Source organism: Lactuca serriola, chromosome 4 (assembly GCF_051521515.1).
Source record: "Lactuca serriola cultivar US96UC23 chromosome 4, Lser_US96UC23_V15, whole genome shotgun sequence".
NCBI classification, from domain to species: Eukaryota; Viridiplantae; Streptophyta; class Magnoliopsida; order Asterales; family Asteraceae; genus Lactuca; species Lactuca serriola.
In genome coordinates this window covers 25,301,489-25,320,710 of record NC_136411.1, presented here as the reverse complement: position 1 = coordinate 25,320,710, position 19,222 = coordinate 25,301,489, and the positions used below count along the sequence as shown (strand labels likewise).

At 37.3% G+C, this 19,222-nt stretch overlaps 3 protein-coding genes and 1 non-coding gene across 4 annotated transcripts; 1 reads left to right on the top strand and 3 right to left on the bottom strand.

Annotated features, from left to right (window-relative positions):
- Positions 1–1,918: 1,918 nt before the first annotated feature.
- Positions 1,919–6,079, bottom strand: LOC145098140 (uncharacterized). The gene is made up of 4 exons (XM_079035812.1): positions 5,582–6,079; positions 5,316–5,446; positions 2,441–2,766; positions 1,919–2,376 (listed from the first exon to the last, which is right to left on the bottom strand). The coding sequence occupies exons 1-4, from the start codon at positions 6,077–6,079 to the stop codon at positions 1,919–1,921; spliced, it is 1,413 nt and encodes a 470-aa protein (XP_078891938.1).
- A 1,636-nt stretch (positions 6,080–7,715) lies between these two features.
- LOC145098139 (uncharacterized) lies at positions 7,716–14,197 on the bottom strand. Its single transcript, XM_079035811.1, has 4 exons — positions 14,099–14,197; positions 9,647–9,669; positions 8,385–9,518; positions 7,716–8,271 (listed from the first exon to the last, which is right to left on the bottom strand). The coding sequence occupies exons 1-4, from the start codon at positions 14,195–14,197 to the stop codon at positions 7,716–7,718; spliced, it is 1,812 nt and encodes a 603-aa protein (XP_078891937.1).
- Positions 8,883–8,989, top strand: LOC145103621 (small nucleolar RNA R71). Its single transcript, XR_013706703.1, has one exon. It is a non-coding gene; the product is annotated as a small nucleolar RNA R71 (small nucleolar RNA).
- Positions 14,198–15,370: 1,173 nt separating the features above from the next.
- Positions 15,371–17,826, bottom strand: LOC145100004 (transcription factor BEE 1-like). The gene is made up of 6 exons (XM_079037448.1): positions 17,389–17,826; positions 17,163–17,282; positions 16,954–17,019; positions 16,764–16,832; positions 16,591–16,671; positions 15,371–15,714 (listed from the first exon to the last, which is right to left on the bottom strand). The coding sequence occupies exons 1-6, from the start codon at positions 17,746–17,748 to the stop codon at positions 15,625–15,627; spliced, it is 786 nt and encodes a 261-aa protein (XP_078893574.1). The 5' UTR covers positions 17,749–17,826; the 3' UTR covers positions 15,371–15,624.
- Between the last annotated feature and the right edge of the window lie 1,396 nt (positions 17,827–19,222).

The following is a 19,222-nucleotide window of genomic DNA, read 5'->3' as shown; positions in this document are numbered from 1 at the left end:
AGCTATTAGGGTTTGCATGTACACCATAGGATTGATGTTTTGCTCAAAACCCAACAAAAATGCCCCCCACCAAAATCTTCCACAATCCTTGCCCTCCAATATAATGTGGTGCTGAAAGGAGGAGTAGGAATCATGGTCAACATTCGAGCGGCCCGTTGTCCCAAAATACCATATGTCCTTTCTAATCTTGTGACAAACATGCCCCCGTTAATCTTGAAGGTGATCCGCTCTTTTACTGCCCCCTCTGCCAGATATTTCACCAAGAAATATGGAAGATTGCAGAACACATCAAGAGTGATAATACTCCACATGTAGAAAATGTCAAGAGTAGGGACTTGATCGTCATCCTTTCGCATGTTAATTGTACTTGCGATCAGACGATGTATCAAGCGGTGAATTGGGGAACAGATACTCTTCTCTTGCGCGGATGATGGAATGTAGACCCGATTGGCAATTGTGTTTCACAAAGTCGATGCAAGCACTCCCTTGAGTAAGTCCTTGTGACAATGTTCTAAAAATGATTCAAAATTTTCAGACATTATCACATCTTGATCATAAATCCCAATCCTCCACACAAGGTCTACAAGGCTGCATTGGAGTAGCTCCCCTCCAAGACAGAAAGATATAATACTTGGATTGTAATAGTCACTACCACCTCGGAAGGAGATGGTAGAAAAGAACTCCCAACACAACTCCTGATAAACAAATTCTTGAATTTTAAAGAGTCAGCTCCAGCCATCACAGATTATTGTCACCCCATTATTGTTGAAAGACTTGACCAAGTAAAAGGTCAACTCCTCCTCCAATCTAGTTTGTCCAATCCAGTGCCAGTCAATTTCATTAGGGACATATATCTCCTTGCGCCTTAAAGCTGTCAGCTTGTTCTTTGCACGGGCAAGGGAAGACTTGGAGGTTATTTTAGGAAAAGATAACCATGAGAGATCCCCGTGGCTGCCTCCCCTTGAACTCTGTCCATGCCCCGACATAATTCCTGCAAAATAGAATCAAGAAGACCACAAACAAAACAAAAAACAGTTAAGAACAATGAAATTTTGGGCATCTGTGACCCGGACTCGCCGAGTCCGCGAACCGACTCAGCGAGCAGGATGAACATTGCAAGTTCAATCCAGTCGGATGAACTTTACTATGCAATTTCTATAGATTAATTTAGGGGTTTGCTTTGGTATGTTCCAGGAGCATAACTATGTAAGAAATTTCATCTAAACCATCCTAATTTATCAAGAACTCAAAACCCTAAAATCCAAGTTTAGTCAAAATTGGGATTTTGCAGAAATTAAGGGTATAACTCTACCAAAGATTGAAACTTTTACAAGATTAAGAGTGAAAATAATTACCTTTAAGTTGGATTTGCAAGAAACTAGAAAAAATCAAGATGAAAGCTTGAGAGGGTTTTGCTCGTCGAGTATGAGTAGCGGCCGGGTAAATGGTTGAAAATGTTTGACAATTAGGGTAAAACTCCTTTTACAAAATGTAAAAATAATTATTTTTTTCGTTAAAATACGTGGACTCGCCGAGTAGATATACCTACTCGCCGAGCAGTAACGCGATTCTGCGTTTAATCGAGATTTCTTATGCGGACTCGCCGAGCAGGTTTAGGGACTCGACGGGTCTTTTATTCAGAAAGCTAAAAACTTTGACTTTTTTGAAATATATGTTGCCAACCTCACACTTGAGCATTTCTTGCCCTCAAGCAATCATCATAAGCTCAGAAGAAGAATGATAAAAGCATATCCTAAGAAAAACAACAAAAATAAAAATGAAAAATAAAGGAAAAAGAAAGCAAACTCTAAACTCTGGTTGCCTCCCAGAAGCGCTTCTTTTTAAGAAGTCATTTGTTGGACTCCTTCCCACCTTAAGTTTCTGTAGTTCCTCCCAGAAGCAACCCTTATTCAAGACATTATTCTCTTGGAATTCCTTCTTCATATCTCTTCACTCTATGACCATTAACCTTGAAAGGAGGTCCGTCTCTTGATATAAGCTCAATAGCTCCATGTGGAAAACCTTGCTTCACTATAAATGGACCATCCCATCGTGTCTTTTGCTCTCCCGGGAAAATTTTGAACCTCGAATTAAAGAGTAACACTTTTTGTTCTTCATGAAAGTCCTTATTACCCTTTAATCTTTTGTCATGCCAATTCTCTGTCTTTTCTTTGTATATCAAGGAACTAGTGTAGGCCTTATTTCTAAGCTCTTCAAGGGCATTCATTTGCATCAACCGGTTGACTCGAAGTTCAGCCAAATCAGAATTGCATATCTTTAGAACCCAAAAAACTTTATGCTCAATTTCTACCACTAAGTGGCAGTTCTTTCCATAAACTAGCCTATATGGTGTAGTACCAATAGGTGTCTTGAAAGCTGTTCAAAAGGCCCAAAGTGCATCATCTAATTTATCCAACCATTCCTTTCGATTTCCTCAAACCAATCTTTCTAAAAAAAATTAACGTTCTATTCTTCACCTCATTTTGCCCACTAGTTTGTGGATGATAAGATGTGGAGAACCTATGATGTACCCCATATTTTTTCAACACTTTGGCTAATTGATCATTTGCAAAGTGAGTGCCCCGGTCACTAATAAGAGCTTTAGGAACTCCAAATCTTGAGAATAACTTCTTTAGAAATCGCACCACCACCCGAGCATTATTAGTTGGTGATGCTTGTGCCTTCGCCCATTTAGACATGTAATTGACCGCCACCAAGATGTATTTATTCCCTTTGGACATTAGGAAAGGTTCCATAAAATCAATCCTCCACACATCAAATATTTCACAAATTTGAATACAATGTTGGGGCATTTCATTTTGGGATGATATATTCCCCCGCTCGTTGGCACGAATCACATTCTTTGACAAATTGAGCAGCATCTTTAAAAATTTTGGGCTAATAAAACCCAATATCAAAAATTTTCCTAGTTGTGTAGTGTGCTCCATGATGTCCTCCGGCGGGCCCGCTGTGATAGTGTGCCAAGATTTCTCGACTTTCCTTCCCAAAAACACATCTTCTTATCATTCTGTCTGCGCAGTTTCGGAAGAGATACGACTCATCCCAAAAGTAGTACTTAATTTTTGAAAAGAATATCTTCTTTTGTTGGCGGGTCAAGTCTTTTGGAATGTTATTGGTTGCTATGTAACACCCAAAGTCAGGAAGGCCAAGAAAGGAAAGGAAACCTTAAGTTCAAGGGACGACTCGTCGAGTCCAAGGAGGAACTCGGCGAGTCCGAGCGGGATCCGGGTCAAGGAGTAAGTGACCGACTCGGCGAGTCGGCGAAGGAGACTCGTCGAGTCTGGTCTGTATGAGGAAGACCCTAAATTCGGGACTTGGAGCCTATTTAAGTGCCTTATTCTCTTCCCTAGGATTCCTTTACTGCCTCTCTAACCCAGAACACCAAACCCTAGCCGCCATATCCATTGTTGAGCCAATTATTTCCTTGAAGAGTGCATTAAAGCTTGGAGAAGGAAAAAGGATCTTGGAGGTGCAAGAAGGGGCTATAGATCTGGGATTGGGAAGATATTTCTGAACATTTGGAGGTAATAAACTAGTTCTTGGACTCCTTTGCACCTAGATCTATGTGTGAGTTTTGGGGCTTTTTAGCCATGGTTAGTATCAATTTGAGTTAGAAGCCAGTTCTGAAGTTGCTACTTCGGATCTGAGCATATTTTGGTCTTGAGAAGTATAAAGTATCTTCCCTTTAGTTGATTATGGATCCGCTTTGCCTTAAACCCTAGTTTATGGTGTATTTAGCCTAGATATCCTTCTCTACATGTAAAGTTTGCAACTTTACGTGAGGAATAGGCTTGGGAAGGTTAGATCTACAGTTTGGAGTCCATGCATGACTCAAAAGTCCTATGCATGTATGAATATCTGAATGGACTCGGCGAGTAGCATGAAGATTAGGAGGAACTCGACGAGTGGGATGAACAACTCGGCGAGTTGGAAGAACAGCTCGGCGAGTTTGTTGAAGGTTGTCTTGGACTCGGCGAGTCAAGTCACAAAACCCCCAAACCCTTCGAGTTGAGACTCGAATCGGTGAGTCGAGTGGAGACCCGGTGAGTTGGGAAGGTCAGGACTCGGGAATCGGCAGACTCGGCGAGTCATGGATTGACTCGGCGATTCGAGTTGTGATTGGAAGGACTCTGAATATATGAACTCGGCGAGTCAGTAGGGTGACTCGGCGAGTAGGTTTGACCTTGACCAGGACTTTGACTTTGAACGGAGTTGACTTGGTTGTCTTTCGGGGGCCAGTTAGACTAAGTGTTGCATTGATATTGGTAGCTCGGGGAGCTAGTGGAGCAGGAGTTTAGAGAGTTGTCGGGCAGCAGCTAGTGGGATCATCAGCAAGTTCAGCCAGTGCATGTGAGTTTCCTTTTTGTGTGAACGGGTCTATGGCCACAATGCCGGCCCATGTAGTTATTAGTAAGAAGACCCAGGGGTTAGCCCTAGGCACACTATGCTAGTATGATATTCGGGACGAGGTCCAATGATAGCGGGCGGGTGCCCAAGGAATGGTATATTTGATAGTTTATACTTGTTGTCTGTGTGATACTTGTATGTGCCTGGTAGGGAGGTGAGTGTGGGCGAGGTCCCGTATCTCACCAATAGCAGAGTGTGGATGGTGTTCCACATCTCATTAGCAACAGATCAGGGGCGAGGCCCAAGTTAGGGAAAGAGTGAGTGTGGGCTGGGTCCGTATCTCACTATCGATAGGAGCATGGACGGGGTTCCATGACCCATCAGTAGCAGGATAAGGGCGAGGCCCAGGATAGGCGAGGCCTTTGGACAAGATCCGTTAGTATGTGTTTAGCTTATGTGTTGTGATATGTTTACGTGCTATTATATGTTAGTGGGCGAGGCCCTATGACAGGCGAGGCTTAAGTGAAACATATATGTATCCGAGCGGGGCTCGAAGCCAGGCGGGGCCTAGAGCGGTGGGGCCGTTGTATCCTGCGAGGCATGAGGTAGGGAGCGAAGCCCAGGATAGCGGGCGTGGCCCAGTATGTGGTTATGCATGGTATGTGGTAGGGTAGGGAACTCACTAAGCTTCGTGCTTACGGTTTTCAGTTTTGGTTTCAGCTACTTCCGGTAGCGGAGGGAAGAGCTCGGGGTGATCGCATGGCACACACCATAGACTAGATAGCCTGGGAATGTTTTACTCTGATAACGGATATGTATTTTGGAAATTAATACTCTGATTATGTTTGGAATTGATGATTTTACTTTAAGTAATGCTTTATTAAAAGAAATTTTTAGTATTGAATTTTGGGACGTTACATGCTAAGTAGTTAGCTATATCCGCAAACCATGGCAATTCCCCGGATACTACTAAAAGGTATTCATCGGGAAAATCGTCTCCAATCTTGTTTTCTTCCAGCTCCTCCAAATGCGAGTTATCTAATCTTGACAAATGGTCGGCCGCTATGTTTTCCATTCCCTTTTTATCGCGTATTTCAATGTCAAACTCTTGCAAAAGTAAGACCCAACGTATCAATCAGGGCTTAGCATATTGTTTAGTAAAAAGATACTTTAGGGCCGAATGGTCAGTAAAAACTATAGTCCTGGATAATACCAAATAAGGGCAAAACTTATCAAAAGCGTATACCACAACTAGTAGCTCCTTCTCGGTAGTAGTGTAGTTCTCTTGAGTTGGGTTTAATGTCTTGCTTGCATAGTAGATCGGCTGAAAATGCTTGTCAACTCTTTTTCCCAAAACGTCTCCCACAACATAATCACTTGCATCACACATTAGCTCGAAAGGAAGATTCCAATTTGGTGCTATCATGATTGGAGTAGTGGTTAATCTTTCCTTTAACAAATGAAATGCTTCATGAAATTCCTTGGAGAAATCAAATGGGGCATCCTTCAATAGTAATTGAGTCAAAGGCCTAGTAATCTTCGAAAAATCTTTGATGAAGCGTCGATAAAATCCCGCATGGCCAAGAAAACTCCTTACCCCTTTTACATTACTTGGAGGGGGTAGCTTAGCTATTGTGTCCACTTTTGCTCTATCCAATTCTATCCCTTTCCATGAAACTTTGTGACCCAATACAATTCCTTCTTTCCCCATGAAGTGGCACTTTTCCTAATTAAGGACAAGGTTTGTCTTCTCACATCTAGCTAGCATCAAGTCAAAATTAGATAAGCAATCTTCAAAAGATGACCCGAATATCGAGAAATCATCCATGAAGACCTCCATAAACTTTTCTATCATATCATGAAAGATGGCCATCGTATACCTTTGGAAAGTGGCTGGTGCATTGCATAACCCAAAAGGCATGCGTCTATATGCAAATGTTCCACTCGGGCATGTAAAAGTGGTCTTATCTTGGTCTTGGGGGTCTATTGGAATTTGAAAATACCCTGAAAACCCATCAAGAAAACAATAGTATAAATGGTCGGAGAGTCTTTCAAGCATTTGATCCATAAAGGGTAAAGGAAAGTGTTCCTTACACGTGGCATCATTTAGCTTCCTATAATCTATGCAAACTCGCCACCCGATTACTGTTCTTGTTGGAATTAATTCGTTATATTCATTGACCACCACCGTCATGCCTCCTTTTTTTGGTACTACTTGCACCGGGCTCACCCACGGGCTATCGGAGATTGAGTAAATGATTCTGGCATCGCATAGTTTAACCACCTCTTTTTTTACAACTTCTTGCATGTTCGGGTTACGTCTTCTTTGGCGTTGAACTACAGGTTTAGCTCCATCTTCTAAGTTAATCTTATGGGAACAATAAGCTGGACTAATTCCCTTAATGTCGGTGATCTTCCATGCTATAGCACCTTGCCTCTTCCTCAATACTCCCATAAGACTTTCTTTCTCATGTTTGGCCAAATCAACAGCTATAATTACAGGTTTTTGTTGTCCATCTTCAAGAAACGCGTACTCTAAGTGATTTGGTAGTGCCTTAAGTTCAGTTTTTGTTTTCTGAATGTTGAACACGTCAAGTCCAGTGAGGGGACTCGTCGAGCCCTTGGCAACATCCATGACTGATCGGGTTTCTTCGGATGGACTCATCGAGTCGGCCGAGGCTACTCGGAGAGTCGGGTGTTCTGCACTTCTGATTAGATCATTATACTCAGCTTCCTCGAGCAGTCTTTTTATTTCCAACATGTCTTTTTCTGCATCAAATTCTTCTTCATGTGTGACGGTGGATTTGTTTGACTCGTCTTCGTCCCATTCCTCCATTAATTCTTCCAACATGTCAACCGAAAATGTTGTGTCATCACTACTCCTTGGATGTTTCATGGCTTGGTCAACCCCAAAAGTGGTTGATTCGTCTCCTACCCAAAGGGTAAGTTTAGAATCTCTCATATCAACTATAGCACTTGTGGTATTAAGAAAAGGTCTTCCAAGTATTATCGGGACTTGAGGATCCGCTTCCATGTCTAAAACTATGAAGTCCGCAGGAAACAAGAACTTATCAACCTTCACTAATAGATCTTCACATATTCCTCTTGGGAATGTAACCATTTTATTTGCTAGGTGAATCACCATTCGAATTGGACTTGGCTCCGGATGATCTAATTTCTTGAAAAACGAGTATGGCATGAGATTTACACTTGCCCGTGAATCAGCCAATGCATAAATGGTAGCAAAGTTTCCAAATTGGCAAGGCAATGTTAAGCTTCCCGGATCACCTTTTTTCTTAGGTAGTTTGTTCAACATGGTAGCTGAACAATTCTCATTTAGGACCACTTTATTCACGTACCTCTTCCATCTTCTTTCTATTGGTTAGAAGCTCCTTGAGGAATTTTGCACACTTCGGCATTTGTGCAACCGCCTCTATGAATGGCATATTAATCTGGAGAGCCTTTATATGTTCTAGAAACTTCTTGTAGTCAACTTCTTTTTTTTCTTGTCTAGCTCGAGCCAGAAAGGGAAGTGGAGGCCGATATGGCTTAACAGGAGGCTGGCTTTTCTGTTCAAGTGGGGGACTCGTCGAGTCCATATCGTCGACTCGGCAAGTCGAGTCGGGTTTCTGTGATTCTTCATGTTCTTCTTTATCCTCTTGCACCAGTTTAGGATCTTCTTGCTGAATAGGAGTCAGAGGGGTTATAATCTTCCCACTCCTAGTTGTCACAATATTTATATGTGCACCTTTCGGGTTACTTTCGGTGTTACTAGGAAGTCCACCCGGTCTTCTCTCATTCACTTGTTGTGCAAGTTGCCGTAGCTGCTTTTCTATGTTGAAGATAGATGCTTGTTGATTCCTAAGCAAGGCTTGTTGATCTTTCATCCTAAGTTGACGTTCTCTCAACATATTTTGTTAATCTTTAAGTGTAGCATTAGTATCATTGTGTCTTTTCTCGGATGCGGCCACGAATCTTCTAAGCATGTCTTCCAAATCTGATTTCTTTTCATGTACCGGTTCCTCCTTTTGGTAATAGCCTCTCTCCTTTTGCTTATACTTCTCTTCATTTTTCTTTTTGTACTGTCATATGGTAGCCATTCTTTCTTTGGTTTCCGCCAATTGTCATCAAACCTATCACCACTTGAATAGCACACTTGTACCTTCCGGTTTCCATTCTCATCAAGATCACAGTCCTTTGTAAGGTGGGGCCCTCTACAATTTTCACATCCCTCTCTAATAGCATGGATGGATTGGTCCATCTTAGTCATTATTCGGTCCATGCTTTCCAATTTTGCCATCATTGCTACCATGTCATCAGTGATATAATTTACCGCCCCTCGAGTCAAGTCATTCCTAGGGTTATGATATTCTCTAGAGTGCTTAGAGAATTCTTCAATTAGTTCTTTGATCACCAGGGGTGCCTTCTTTGTGAGAGGTCCTTGTGAGTCAAGGAGCTGCTTAGTTTTTACATTGACTTCATCATAGAAAATGGAGACTTCTTGTTGACTGTTTAGATCATGATGTGGGCAGTTCCTTAGTAGGCCCTTGTATCTCTCCCAAGCCTCATAAAGTGACTCTCCGGCTTGTTGTTCAAATTTGGAAATGGATTTCTTCAACTTGGCTATCTTCGAACGAGGAAAAAACTGGTCAATGAATTCTTCTTTCATCTTGGTCCATGTAGTGATGGATCTGGGAGGGAGTGATTTGAGCCAATATTTCGCAGCTCCTTTGAATGTTATGGGAAGCATACGAATCAAAACGGCTTCACGAGGCACATTCGGAACATTTAAGTAATCGACTACATCGTTGACCTCGTCTAAGTGCTTGTAAGCGTCTTCGTGATCTTTCCCGTAGAAGGGAAATTCCTTAAGTTGAGCTAGTATGTGGCCTTTGAGTTCGAAAGTAGCTGTCATGGGAATCACGTGTTGCACGAGCCCCGGTCCGGTATCGTCACGTATCCTCTTCTTCCATTTGCACATGGGAACTTCATCAATGTTTGCCATGGTGTTAACAGGTTCCCCTCTAAAGTCGCTTTCTTCCTCGGATTCGGATTCGTCCCTTTCGGTTTCATACTCGGTGTCCCCCTTCTTCGGGTCTTCGTCCGCCACTGAAGAGAAGTTGGATTCTCCTACTTTCTTGCTCTTTTTTCTTGCCAAAAACAGCTTTTAGATTCTTCAAAGGTAAATTCTTCGATGTTGCGGTTTCTCCTATGTTCTTGCCTTTGTTTTTCTTCAAGGTTGCTTCCAGATCTTCAAGCGGTGGGATCAAAGGTGTACCTCCTCCCTTGTTCATAAACGAACTGTAAACAAAACAGAAAACACGCGTAAAAAGAACAAACATAAAATGAAACGAAACTGGGTTTCAACGATGGACTCGCCAAGTAGCTTCAAGTGCACTCAGCGAGTTCAACGCTAAAACTGAAAAAAATTAACAAAAAGTTCTAACTAATTAAATAAATTAAAACTAAACCTAATGCCTAGACTACTAAAGCAGGAACTTTGTGCAAGATTAATCTCACACAAAGGGTCGATAATACTTGAAATTAGAATTAATTTTTGAAAACCGTTCCCCGGCAACGGCGCCAAAAACTTGATGTGTGTGAAACCAACTAGTTTTATCCTACTCTTTCATTATGAATTAAACACACAAAGGCAGTGGACCTATCGATTGTGGTATAGTTGAATAAGTAGGGTATCGAACTCAGGGAACGGAAATTAAACTAATTACTAATATTATCTAAAACAAATATTAAAGTAGAAGGGGTTTCTCTAGTTTTACAAGAATAGAAACTTAATTAAAACTTAACTAACACTAAACTAAGCAACTAACAGCTAAACAATTAAATTGCAACTAAATTCAATGATAAAAGGGCTTCTTTTTAGGTTCGAATCAATTGATCCTATGGTTGATTTTATGGTAAATATATCGGATTAACTTTTCATTGACTACCGATTGAGATGATTAGGTTCACGTTCGTTATTGCTAATCCTTAGAAAACAGATTAATTCAAGCAGTGGTCAGTTGTCTAAATCAATAAGTTCTCTAGTTAGTTAATTCGGGTTAAGTAAGACTTGTAATGGTTAATTGAATTGGTGATTCAATTAACCTCTTGTTGATGGTGTATCACATAAGCTCACATATTAACTTACCTATCTTCTAGTTAATTCTAGTTTCACATTCGGTATTCCTAGACATGTAACTATTTGGTCACATAAATCATATGAAATTAATAACTAAGAGATGTTCATACAATTTAGTTACTGATTTATTAACAGAAAATAGTTGTTATTAATATATGAGGTTCTTTAACAAGCTTAACAAAACAATATCACCAATTAAAATTAATCCTAACCATAAAATCAACTCATATTCACAAAATCATCTACCCTAAATAGAAGTTAAAGGTTTTAGTTCATAATTGTAGTAGAAACAAGCTCAAAAACAAATTTAAACAATCTAGACATAGTTCTATTCAAAGGTAAAGTGGAAAATTAAACCTAAGTTGCCTTATTCTTCTTAGAATTGAGGATTAGGGTTCTTCTCACGTTCTTCAGATCTCCAGCAGTCTCCTTAGTCGCCAAGTATCCTTCCTAAAAGCCAGAAAGAGAGAGAGAATCAATTCGGATTTATGGCTTCTACTTATAGATATCCCAAAACAGGGGCTACTCGTCGAGTAGACAACCGACTCGACGAGTCCCCTTGAGGAATCCGTATATGACAAGGACTCCACGTGTAGCTTTGCAAATCTCCGTATGTACTCGTCGAGTAGACGTCCCTACTCGTCGAGTAGCTTCAGGTTTTGGCATTTTTTCTTCTTTCTTTAGTTCCCAAGCTTTCGATCGTATCTCCTGCTTCCTTTTGCATCTGAGCTTCTCTTTTGGACTGCAAATACAATTTGAACACTATTCAGTACCTTTTGTCCATAATATGTAAATAATTAGCTAATAAATGGTAAAAATCTATACTAAATATATAGCTAAATATACACATATCAAAATGACTTGCCAAATTGGATTCTGCATCGATCCAAAGTCACACGTGAAAAACTAAACAATATCACTCCAATGTCCGAACTCCCAATAACCATGGACAATTTCCAAACAAGATCCCACTAGGAACAATACTTCCATAACCAACAATTGAGGGTACCCATACCCAGAAACTAAAAGGTATAATGTACATATTTTGATGATAAGTTAACGCATCCATTGAACTTCCACTGATACAACTAGAAACTTTCGAAGAACCTCAACCATTAACGATGAACGAAATGGCCAACGATCGAGAATGCATTGAAAACTAACCCACTGATCAAATACACTACTAAACAAAACCCATGTGGAACTAAACATACCTAACTCTGAAGTTGATTATCGATCAACAACTGCCCAACCTAGATTATCAATAACAATCTATATAATGAGCTAACAAATCCCTCAATAACCGATACTCAACTTGAGTGACCCAAACACCTCTTGATCTTTTTATCAGCATCCCGAAAGGAATCATTGGCTACAACGAGCTCCTTTTCCAACAACTTCCTACCACTAAGACAATTCATGCATTCTTGAGCACATACATTTGATGGCAACTTGCTCTGCACCCTCGACTTGACCAAATCTTGAACCAAAGTCTCGCAAACCCGAACCACAGATCCCTATGACCTATTCTTCTTAAACCATAAAATCTAACATATCAATGATACTACAAGTAGAATATCCAGTCCTCCCCAACTTATGGATTTAACTACCACCAACATACATTGCAAACATACCTATACTCAAATCAGCTCAACCAGATACATAGCATTCCTGACCCTTGCAATGTATAACATAACACAAGATGATATTCTTGATAAAGACCAAGCAAACTCAAAGAGATTCTGAATCTCAGATGGAGATCTCGGAAACTTCCTAATCATAACCGCCTCTAACATCAAGAATCCCATGCATATGCACAAGCAATAATTTTGACAGTTCACTCATAGCACTGATTCTCTATCTAGAAACGAATGGACTACCACACATAATTCTCATCAGTATATCAACATGATGCTCATAATTATCATCAAGAGAATCAGGAAATTTGTGAACGAACATGTCATTATCTTTTGTGATACTAAAGTTTCTCAAGTCATTAATTAGAATATTAAATCTATTGAAGGAATTTGTGAGAGACTCCTTTTTATAAGCAAAAAAATACTCATACTTACGAATGAGAGATTTTTTCAAGTTGTTTTTCACTTCATTAATACCTTCATATGTGACTTTAAGAGTAGTAATAATCTCCTTTTTGGAAAAGCAGTTTTCAACAATTTGATAAATATAATAAGGAAGGGCACCACATATAGCAGCTTTAGAACGAACATCAAGATTGCCTTTTTTTTCATCTTCTTCCACTGATAAATAGCGACTCAGATAGTGACAGGCTCTTTTCCTATCTCCACGATAGTCCTTGTAGAAACAAAGGGACCATCTTTTTGAATTTCATACATAAAAACATCCATGATTTCGATAACCATCATGGTTTTGCTTAACCATATTGAGAAATTATTTTCATCAAAGGTAAGACATTTGTTCACAAAACTTGATCGAAAGGAGGATAACAAAGATGAACTTGTTGAATCCATTGTGAGGATTGTTTAGAAGATCTAAACATTGTTCTGATACCAGTTGTTGGTCCCAAAACAAGAGATTCAACAAGCAATAATATGGATATGAACAATAACAATACTTAAACCAAAATATTAACGATTAAAAGGTTTCAATAGTCAAGAAGTAATTTAGAGAACAAACGTGATTACGTACACACTCATGATTGATAACACCTTACACAATGGGGTATCGATATGTATAACAGAAGACCTAAAGATCTATCCTAACATATAGGATAGATAAACATGGAAATGCAATCCCCTACAAAAATAGGAGTCTTTTGTTGTGGTAACCTAATCTTTTAGCAATCCTTGACACATACAGATCATATCTTCAATCTTTATGGCTTGGACTTTATGCAATCACTAAAAAAATAGGGATGCAATCCCTGATGACCATCAATGGTACTAATGCAATCACTAAAAAATAGCAATTGAAATATCAAATCAAACAAGGTTCCTAACAATTTGCAATAAGTGAGGACACGTATACATGCTTTGCATTTTGTTTATACGTGCATGTCAAATTATAGTTGTATCGAATTATTTTGTGTCTAAACCCATGTAGCTCATGAAACAATTTTTGTCTTACGCATTTTGTTTGAAATGCCATGTATTCTAGGTATTGGGATATAGTTAGAGAGCTAAGTTGAGACGGATAACAGAGAGCCAGTGTATAGAAACTACGTGTATCTTCCATGATGTAAACAACCATCTTTACTATGATTTATTTTATCGGTTGTAATACCTAAAGGAATATCTTTACAAATGTATTTGTAAATGAAATGAGAATATTTGAGGACTATATTTTATAAATAGGACCAATTGATAGAAAATGTTTTATAAATCAAAGTATTTTAATGTATAAAAGATTTGTTGGTAAATGTGGTATTTCTAAAATCAAAAGACTTTTTGCAACTAATCTTGACATTTATCTCAAAAAAGAAAGAGAAATAGAAAGGAGTTAGGAGAAACACCTAAGTCGTCGGTGTTGTGGTGGTGTAGGTCGTCGAAGAACAACAACAAAAGAGAGAAGGCAGTGACGACGGTGGTATGCACTAAAATAAGAAATTACCACCATTAAACTGGAAATCTTAGATACAAGAGATAGAGAAAGAGAAATGAGGAAGGAGGAAAGCAAAGCGTCGCCAGTGATGCTCGATTTCGCCGTCATTATACCTTAATACATCGTCGATAATTCTAATTCGGTGGTAACTAGTAGCATGGTGGTTTAACTGACGCGTATGAGATCGTCATAGGTAGTTCTTCGGTCAAAATCGCCGAGGAGAACGAAGAGAATGAGGGTTATCGTGTATTCTGGAAATAAAGTCGAAAATGAAGTCGAAAGGATCTGATGTAGATGACGAACTTTAGCGGCGATAAAAACAATTAGCTACGACACAAAGTGGTAATAGAGGGAAAATGTTCTATCATTTTTTAGGGTATTAACGATGACATAATCACCGCTAATAATATTGTACAATAGTTGAAACTTAATCATCAAATTCAGATAAGTGATCAACAAAAGGGTGCACTCTTGAACTTTCACTCGAATCGATGTTTACCCTCATTAGTTGCGGCAACACCAAACAACGGAGGATCACGGAGTTCAGGTGTCACCGCTTAATGGTCTCTTTTCTTGTAGTGAATATTTTTAATGTGCGTGAGAATCATACATATCCTTTTCATGCTTCTAGGATATGCTAACATTCCTCAGACTAGTATGCATGTTTTCTTTAGAAAGATGAGTACGTGAATAAGAAGACTATATTATAGCCTAAATATCAGTCTCAAAACTATATATATATATATATATATATATATATATATATATATATATATATATATATATATATATATATATATATATATATATATATATTCAGGTTTATTTGAGACCGTGTTAATTTTGTAAGACCGTGAGAGCAAATATAAAAATAATTTTAAAATGCAAAATAAAAGGAAAAATCCAAAAATTCTTTTTTTAATTATTATTTTTGGAACTTTAATTACCTATAAAATATAAAAAAAAATTACCGTTTTTTTTAAATACATGAACTAGTATAATAGAATATTACACTGTTAATATTTAATGTGATTTTAAAATGTTAGAATATTCTACTAGATTAGTCAGATATGTAGAATATTCTAATATTCTATTAGAATATGTAAAAAATGTATTTTTTTTTTTATTTTTTTTGTTTTTTTTTGGAAAATATAAATTCCGAAAATAATATTTGAAAAAAAAATTCAAATTTTTTTAATTATTTTGCATTTTAAAAATGTTTTTTTTTCTATTAAATAAGTTGTTAGGATTGCATCTCACGGTGTCACAAAATTAGACCGTCTCACATTAACAAATACGTTTTATATTCAAACAAAGCATACAACCTATGTCATGAACAAACACGTTTTACATTTATTTAAATTTAAAATAAAGAGATGGGATAGCATATTCCAAGTGTAAAATTATATATGAAGTCTATTTAATAGCAATCGAATTCAAGTAGACCATGTTGATTGAAACTTGAAAGCGAGGGTCTCCATACCCTTCTCAAATCATACTTCTCTCTTACTTGTGTTTCATGCCAACAATCTAATTCAAGGAGACCATGTTGATTGAAAGCGAGGAAGGTCTCCATACCCTTCTCCAATCATCTTCTCTATTACTTGTGTCTCATGCCCATTTCCCTGCAACATTTTCCATAAATTGAACATTATTTCTCATTGCATTAAATGAAATTTAGTTGTTAAAAAGTACTAACCAAATGGTTAATTTTCAAAATGTTTTTTCTTCTACTAATTTTACTTTTTTGGAGCAACCGTAATATTATTAGAAAAGAATTGGAGAGAGGCTAGAGAGGTCAAAAAATGTGAAAGCCATAATAAGGCAAGAACATCACTCAACCCTCTTAATAAATAGTATCTAACTTTACTTTATGTTAATCCAATTGAACGAGTATTATTTTACTACTTTATCCCTATAGTAAGTTCATCCGAGTATATTAATATTATTTATCCAACAAATTTATTGTTTTTTTTATTCATATAATGTGAGAGTAACGGCCTATGTGATCCATTTACTGCATATGAAGAAGAACAAAGATGAGATCAATAAACAGTAAATAAACATCCTAAGAAAAAAATGGCTTCTCTGTAATTTTAAAACCAGAAAATGACTATATTATGAACTTGGTAGAGTATATATTTACATTTTATAAAAAATTAGTTTTCAAAAATAAGTTTAACATCTAATTTAGAGCTCATTTCCTATATAGATGCTAATATATGTGTATATTATTACATGGTTTACAACATATTAAAGATAATTACTGTAGGTTTAATTAGCACTTTCTTCCTATGATCGGTTAGAATTTGGCCTTCTTTATAGAGTAACTGCACCTTGATTATTTTTCACATATTTCAAACAAAAGAAGCTTTAAACATGTTTTTAGAAAAATGGATAACCAACTCAGCATCTTCATATGCATGCACATGTCTGTTTTATCAAACCATTGCCCTCAAAACTACTAGAGATTAACTTAAGCCATGTTAAAGATGTTATACCTTCATTGCATCCAAGGGATCCATTTCAGAGGTGTTAAAGTCGTAGAACATGCTTGCTGCCGAAAGCTTCATTGAGAGAAACTAAAAACCGAATAATAACAAATCTTGAAATTAAGTTAAGTTTTTCAATCTTGAATTCAATCGCCATAATTTCTTTAAATAATGCTTGTTACCTCGATTTGATGCTGCAATGAACCAACGTAGTTGATTATTACATCCAACATAACCGCCATTCCCATTGTCTATGACAAAAAACAGACAAAAAAAGGTGATAAATTTTATATTATATGATGAAGATCGATAAAGAAATCGAAGAACATTGAAGAGCATGAATGAGACGAAAAGATGAAGATTAATTCAGACCTTATAGCATCCTGGAACAAGATCTTGCAAGCGTCGCAATTTTTCATTTATCTTCTCTCTTCTCAGCTAATTAATCCAAAAAAGACAACCAATCAGATGAATTACACGAACTCTGAAAGCATAAAATTAGCTCAGAATTGTGATTTGCGCGTTTTCTTTAAGAATAAATTGCTTTTCTTCATATTATAAATGAAAGATATGAAACAGACCCTTTCAGCCAAACTGTGACTATCAGTAGCTTCACCTCTCTTTGCTCTCACATGAACAACATCTTTCGGTTTCTCCCCACTGGCTTCTTTGTTTTTCTTTCTCTTTTTGCCACCATAGCCCTAGGATGTACAAAGTTAATTGTAGCAAAAACGAAGAAATTATTTAACTCCCAAAAAGAGAGATTGAACTGATTCAAGAAAGAAGAATTTAGCAATTTTAAGCTACCTTGTTTTCTCCAATACATCCAGGGTCATAGAGAGGAGGGTTCGAATTCATGAAGCTTTCTACTATTGTGGCCATACCTGCATCACGTTGAAGGACACATGTTTCAACCATTGTAGGGAAATGGTTGATAGAATCATAGACTGCACCAGATTGATGATCACCATTGAAAGCAAAGCTCTGAATGGAATTAATACTATCTTGTTGTACAGGCATAAACGGAAGAGGATGAGACCTCTGAGGACGAAGATGATGATCTGAGAAATTGTCACCAGACTGCATAGGCATAAACCCATGAAAATTAACGTCAGATGAGTTGAAATTCTCAACTGCGGTGTTCATATTGTTGTCGAGCAGTTCCATCTTTGAGGTGATTTCTAGGGTAATCTCATCAACTATTGAGAGAGTTGTTTAATAACAAAGTTGGAAGACATGCCTAACTGTACTTTGTATAATAGGACATAAACAAAGAGAAAAAGATAGATGTATGGTACATAAGCTTCTTGATTGGTTGGCCATGATTCAATAATTAGGTTTTCCTACGTACTTCTAAGTCCCAATTCTTCAACTCAAAGTCTCAAACTTACTAGGGTTTCTAATTTTAGAAAGTTTTTGCTTTCCCATTTTACTATATGGTGGCGAGAGTTTTGGGGTCCATATTCAAATTGATAGATTGAGTGATAGGACCACAAGATGGCTTTCATCAAGTATGGGGAATTTTGAGGTTTTTTGGGATTGAATTTCTTGGAAAGGGAATGGTCACCTAACTACTCTTACCCATAACTATGAAGCTTTCTTCACATTAGGTCTATGTATCAACAAACTAATGCATGGGTGCATCTTTAAGTAAGATGTAAATAATAAGTTATCAATCTTGTTCATAGTTTTTTGTCGCCAAGAATTCAATGTTCATAGATGATAATGGAACGAATTTCATAATTAATGAGCAATGCTAACAACAATGCCATAAAGTCAAAAGTGTTAATCTTGACCAGACATATATAGTTTTGAGAATTTTGTTGTCCGGTAGCCAAATATCAAAAAGTAACATAGTTAATAAGAAAGTAAAAGAATCGTATTAACAAAACCAAACTGATAAATGACAATCGTTACAATAGTCGATATGTAATTCTTGTAAAGCGTCGTATTTTATGTTTTTTTTATGGGAATCATTATAATAGTCGACATGTAATTCTAGTAAAGAGTCGTATTTTATGTTTTGTGTCTGATAAAAAACTTTAATATATTAAGAATATTATATGGTATTATGGATTATGTATTTATGCAATTTAAATACTATTTTTATAGATGTAAATAATAATTTTAATATAGTATAATAATAGTTGTTGTGTATATATATATATATATATATATATATATATATATATATATATATATATATATATATATATATATATGGCGAAACATTTAACTGTGACATGAGCTAATAGCGACGACGTAGTAATTGCGACATGTCGCCACTAACGGCTTTGGTGGTGAATTCCTAGGCTTAAAAGCCCATAAATTTGATGCTAAAACCATTAGCAGTGACACAGACCTGTTATGTGTGTAGTCGATAGATAAAAGAAATGAACATTATTGTGTACATCAGTTTTTGCCACAAGGGGTAAGGTTTGGTTCACTGTAAATCATTTCCATTTTTATTTGATTCGACAATTGGTAAACCTGAAGATGAAAGAAAGTGGATCGGTGACTAATCATGTCACTGAATTTAATTCAATCTTGTCAAGGTTGACATCAGTTGAGATTAAATTTGAAGATGAAGTCCAAGCACTGTTACTATTATCATCATTACATGAAAGTTGGTCAGAAATAA